We start from the raw sequence: 5,859 nt of genomic DNA, 5'->3' as shown, positions 1-5,859 counted from the left end.
TATGTAGTTTCTCTTAGACTTGTTGAGTAGTTAGGTAGCTAGGTAATTTTATACTAATTGAACCAACTGGTTTGCAGTGCTCTGGGTGGCTTCCGTTCCACACCATTTATTAATTTGATAAGTGTCTTTTATTAACTAAAGGACAGAGAAATGAAATGGTCAGTTATCAGGCTCAAACTGATGAATTCTTTTTTTTTTTTTTAAGATTTTATTTATTTATTTGACAGACAGAGACCACAAGTAGGCGGAGAGGCAGGCGGAGAGAGAGGAGGAAGCAGGCTCCACGCTGAGCAGAGAACCTGATGCAGGGCTCGATCCCAGGACCCTGAGATCATGACCTGAGCCGAAGGCAGAGGCTTGACCCACTGAGCCACCCAGGTGCCCCCTGATGCATTCTTTTTTTTTTTTTTAAACATTACCTATGCTTATGTATTTTTTTAAGACGTATTTTATTTTATTTATTTATTTTTTGAGAGAGAGAGAGAGAGCATGAGAGGAGAGAGGTCAGCGAGAGAAGCAGACCCCCCGCTGAGCAGGGAGCCTGAGGCGGGGCTTGATCCCAGGACTCCAGGATCATGACCTGAGCCGAAGGCAGTTGCTTAACCCACTGAGCCACCCAGGTGCCCCCCCACCCCGCGTCCCCACTGATGCATTCTTGACAAAAATCATTGACTTCCATTCTTGCTGGGGCTTCGTTACACTAATCACAAGGAGACATGTCATTTCTACTGTTACCTTGTGATTAGCTCGGTGCTCTCTGCTTCAACACAGGAGTGATGCTGAACTGATCCTGAGTCTGAACATGCAAAGTGACCACACTCTGTTCTCGACATATGGCCCAGAGTTGAACAAAGAGAAGTGCATAGAAAGGCACAAGCTGGTCTTTGCTTTAAAATCCAAGCAGGTGAAGGAGGTGGCATGTCGCTCGCAGGGCCTGTGAAGACGGTGTCCGGGTGTGGGAGGAGCTGGTTGGCCTCGCAGCCCCTCTGGCCCTCACATCCCTTTTATGTTTCCGGAAGTCCGGCCCTGTCTGGCCCCTTGTTCAAGCTCAGGCACTTCCTGTGCCCTCTGACTGGCTGGCCCCTCCCCGGGATCACTTCTGCTCCCTCTTTTCCCTCCTTCTTCCCCCATTTCCTGAGTGGGACATATCAGGCAGGCGAGGAGGAGGAGGGGGAAGCCACTCGATGGTGTGGGGTGACCTGCAGGCTGGCTGGGACTTGCGTTTTTCAAAGAGAATCCAGGCAGCAGGTGGGGGGCTCTCCCTGCAGGATCCTGTCCTGGATTGAGGTGCATGGAAATGAACGATTAGTTTAGGCTACTTCGTTACAGGGGTTTTTATACTCCAGCTAATATCTGTCTTTAAAGCAGAAAGTGATTCCAAATCTAATGTAAACTAACCCAGGAAAATGGAGGTTGACCCATTCCTCCGGGTTTTTAATGGCAGGGGCTGGACATGGAGGCATTTCGACACCCAGACCCACTCCCTGTCCCCCACCCGCACCCTCCCACCTCCCCGTGAAACCTCAGTTGAACCACTGTTGGAGAACCCAAAGACAGAAGGCTTCCAGGAGGCCAGCCCAGCTGGAATGCAGGATCCGCCCCTCCTGTGGAGCCCTCCTCTGTGACACACTTCCTGATGCTTGAGGGTCAACTAAATCTTAATTTATTGTGAAATCTGGAAACCACTGTGAGCTTCTCTGAGACTGGCGCAGGCTCAAGTAGGACTGAAAACCCGCCCGTCTGAAACCATCCCTCACAGGCACTGCGGGACGGAACGGACAGTGATGAAACCAGGGGCCAACTCTGGGGCTTTGTAGGGTGTAGGGGACAGGGGCTGTGTGCTTTAGAGAAGAGGGGCTCTTGGGGTTCATAAGTGTCTCTAAATATTTGTAGCAGGTTTTCAAGACTGTGGAGGCCTGCTGTCCTGCACCTCCACAGAGAGCCCCGGTTTGGGTAAAAACAATGTTGTTGGTCGAGAGTAGCACCAGCAGCAGGCTCCCCGTAACAAACAGGAGCGGTCACCATGCCACGCGGGACACAAAGTCACATGGCCTTCCATGCATTTTCCAGACGGACATCGGGCCGTTTTTGCACATGGAAGTGCAGGAGCCCAGCCTGAGCACAGGCCCTGGGGCAGGAATCTGCTTCCTACCGCCTCCTGGGGGCTGACTTGGCCATGTTCCTCGCTGCCTGCTGCCTCGGTTTCCCCATGGCCCCTTCCTCATGGGATGCTTATGAGGGTTTGGCGGGAGGACGGTGCAGCAGGCTTGGGACGGCACAGAGGGACACTGCGAGCTGCTGTCGGTGTCCTTGTTCGGTTGTGGGCACAGAATTAGCCCGAGCCCCAGGAAACCCTCTGATTTAGGAAGGACAGAGGAAAAAGCACAGGGCTCCCTGCACGGAGGGTGGCAAGAAAACGTTCCAGCTCCGGGGCAGCGCCTCTGTGTGGGCCCCGGAGCGGCGCTCTGGGCCCTGCCCGGGCTGGTGCTGACTGTAGGGTGCGGGGGCCCCGGTACCTCTTGTGCGCGTGGTGGTTTCCGCTCTCGGTCCGTCCCCCGGTCCTCATGACGCAGGACAGCTTCTCCAGCAGCAGGCGGTTGTCCCTGTCGATGGTGGCAAGCCGCGCCTCCTCCAGCTGGGGACAGACACACAGGGAGCCTCTGGGGCACCAGCCACGTCCGGCCGTGACTGCACAGACTCACTCAGGGGGTCACTTCAAGCCCACACTCCCATCGACTTGAGCCCGCTGCGCCTTCTAACGCGCTCGTGGGCATCAGCGCCCCCAGTGCTGGGGGGCGCGCTCCTCTGTCTGGGAATCGGAGTCCGTTAGGGCGCTCAGAGTGGGGGTAAGGGCGAGGGTGCCACGCGTCTTTGTGAAATTAGGTCACCCTCTGAAACTCCGAGGCGGGGATGCTAAAGAGGAAATCACTTCAGGTTTCAAGACAGCAATTTTAGAAGACGCGCTCGGAGCCCAGAGGAAAGGGACTCCCTCTTGCTTTAGGGCCGGACACCGGCGGGCCTGCACCGGGCCCGGCCAGCCCCCGCCCGCCCTCCTCGGACCGCGTCCCCGGCAGCACAGCCATGAGAGGCTTATTCTCACTCGGTGGTTTAGGCTTCCAGAAATAAAGAGTCTGTGGTGGGCAAGACGTGGTCTTGTTTGTTATTTTTTGAAGAAAGGTCCTGTTTAGAGGAAGGGTACTGACTGGCCTCCTTAAGGCCGCCGCCCTCGCTTCCCGGAGAGGAAGGGTCCTCGGAGGACCGGAGAGGACCCCCGGCGTCCCCGCCGCCCCACGGCTCCGGCCGGCACCATGAGGCTCACTGGCGTGGATGCGGCCGGTCGCTGACGGCAGGAACCGCGCATTTTCCACGTCCCTAGTCTCTGAGTTGACATCTCCTCATGAGCTGCACCCGCGCCCGAGAGGTAGCCGAGAAATTACCTTCAGCTTCTTGAGTTTCAGGCGGAGGTGGCCGAGGCTCCAGGGGGCGCGGGCGTCCACGAGGGGCTGGGCGTCCTGGACCTGTGGTGCAGGGCAGCCTGTGACCCTGGGCACACGTTAGCTGGTGATTACCATGAACCCAGATTGGGCAGCTTCTGGGCTGTGGTCCTGGGGACAAGTATCGATGCTTGTTTGTGGCACCAAAGATTCCAGGTCAGCCTGGGGCAGATGGTCCTGAATGAGGCTCAGGACTTGAGTCAAAACCCAGTTATTCCCTGGGGAACACGGGAAGCCCTGGGGGATGAGCTTGCCACGTGGTTTTCAAGTAGAGAATTAAGTACAGAGTAAGAAGTCATCAAACGTAAGTGCCAGCCGACACTTCTGTTCTGTTGCCAGAGGCCTTTAAGGCAGTGAGTTATGAGGCTGTGTCCACCTCACCCTGATCTCTGGGCCTCCAGCAGGATGAGCCCCTGAAACACTGACGAGCTTCCAAGTGATCTCTGCAGCTTCCCGTCAGAAAACATACCAGCGAGGGGTGAAAACCTAGATTCCAGAATGTGATGGCGTGAATGCATCAGGGCTATCTGCGTTACCATCTTTGACAAAAAGGGACCCCCCCCCATATTCCAGACCCCGCTTGACCGCTAGCCAGACCACTAGTTCCCACACACATCAGCTGATGTCCTGCAAGCCACCGTGTTGGGAAAAGCCCGCCGCCGGGTGACTCTGGAACCATGACGTGAGCATCATTCGCTCCAGGAGTGAAAGCCAGCGGGCCGGGCAGCAGGAGCCAGGACAGGGCAGAGGGGCTAGCTGGCAAGAGGCTTGGACAGCACACTCAGCGATGGATGCGTGGCCTCTGAAGGGAGGGGAAGACTAAGGAACAGAAGTGAGACAATAGCACGGCTACATACATGACCTGGGGCCCTCTGTCACCAGCTGTGGAAGCAGCCAGGACCAGAGGTGGGCTGGCCAGAGCTGTGGGGATGCTGGGAATAAAAACACACCTGGTACCTTACTTTTTCACGTTATCTTTAAAATCAAAGCTCCTGGGTGGCTCAGTGGGTTAACACCTCTGCCTTCAGCTCAGGTCATGATCCTGGAGTCCTGGGATCGAGTCCCGCATGGGGATCCCTGCTCAGCGGGGAGCCTGCTTCTCCCTCTGACCACCTCCCCAAGCTCTCCCTTTCCCTCGCTCATTCTGTCTCTCAAATAAATAAATTAAATCTTGAAAAAAGCCCTAAAACTGAAATAAATTGAATTAAGGAGCTGAGGATAAAACCAAGAAACCTCCCCAAAGTGAGCCAGAAGTAGAGACGGGCAGGAGGAGAGAAAATGAAAGGACACGAGAGACTCAGTATTGGGTTAGGGACATTGGACTAGGAGGGTTTCTAGAAAATGGAAAGGGACAGAATTTTCAGAGTCTCTAAAATGAAAGAATCCATCAGAATAAACTCAAAGAGACTCATAGAAGCATGTCATCATAAAGTGTCAGAACAACAGTACTAAAGAGGAGTTGCTTCCCAAAAGTTTCCGAGAAGAAACACCTACATGCCCATGCCCTTGGTGACACAGGAGTCACAGGATTCTTTAGAGAAGGTGTTGGCTGAAGCAGAGGGCTGACCATCCATTAACTCACGCTCACCCTACCACCGTCTTGAGCTGTCACTCCTGTCGAGACAGGACCATGTTTCCTAGGACTCTTGGCACTGAGGTGTGGCTCCTTGATGATTTTTTGCCAAAGCAGCATCACAGATGTTCGTTTTAGGCCAAGGTCTCTACGAAGCAGGTGTGCCTTCTGTGCTCTACCCTGCCCCGCCCCCACCCCCACGCACCACCCCCCCAGCAGCACCCAGGTTGTCACAGAGCCTAATGGGCAGAGGAGCCACAGGTGAGTGGGTCTGGTGCGGAGCCATCCACACACGGGAATAGGCGCAGGGATTGCACTCTGAAGGTGCTGGGGTCTTCATACATTTGTAACATATATATGTATATGTTATAACATTATATGGTATAACATGTATAACATATACACGTTTTTATACATTTATACATTTTATACATGTATACTTTATACATTTAAGATCTATTTGTTACAGCAGCTCGTATTACTCTAACTTATGATGAGGACCAATGCCTTCAGCATCCTAAGGGAAGGCTATTCCATCCTAGAATCTCATGCCAAACTTTCTATCAGGAGCGATGGGAGCGGGGCACCCAGGTGGCTCAGTCAGTTAAGTGTCTGCCGCTCTGGCCAGGATCCTGGGTTTGGGGACTGAGTCCCGCATCAGGCTCCTTTCTCAGCGAGGAGCCTCCTTCTCCCTCTGCCCCTGACCCTGCTTGTGCGCTCGCTCTCGCTCTTTCTCTCTCTCTGACAAATACATAAATAAAATCTGTAAAAAAAAAAAAAAAAAAAAAAAAA

The 5,859-nt window shown here is 53.9% G+C and overlaps 1 protein-coding gene across 2 annotated transcripts in view; it reads right to left on the bottom strand.

Annotated features, from left to right (window-relative positions):
- Positions 1–213: 213 nt before the first annotated feature.
- CFAP97D2 (CFAP97 domain containing 2) overlaps positions 214–5,859 on the bottom strand; it is a 17,606-nt gene continuing 11,960 nt past the window's right edge. Inside the window, exons 3-5 of one of the 2 annotated variants that reach the window (XM_059377438.1) lie at positions 3,438–3,518; positions 2,517–2,635; positions 214–1,277 (exon numbers count right to left, since the gene is read on the bottom strand). In XM_059377438.1, the coding sequence (XP_059233421.1) occupies positions 1,094–1,277; positions 2,517–2,635; positions 3,438–3,518 (384 nt within the window). In that variant the 3' untranslated portion in view covers positions 214–1,093. The remainder of the gene's footprint in view (positions 1,278–2,516; positions 2,636–3,437; positions 3,519–5,859) is intronic. The other variant, XM_059377439.1, reaches the window with a different exon arrangement.

The sequence above is a fragment of the Mustela nigripes genome, chromosome 15, assembly GCF_022355385.1.
Source record: "Mustela nigripes isolate SB6536 chromosome 15, MUSNIG.SB6536, whole genome shotgun sequence".
Lineage (NCBI taxonomy): Eukaryota > Metazoa > Chordata > Mammalia > Carnivora > Mustelidae > Mustela > Mustela nigripes.
Note: the sequence above shows the minus strand (reverse complement) of the source record. Positions and strands in the feature narration are given on the sequence as shown.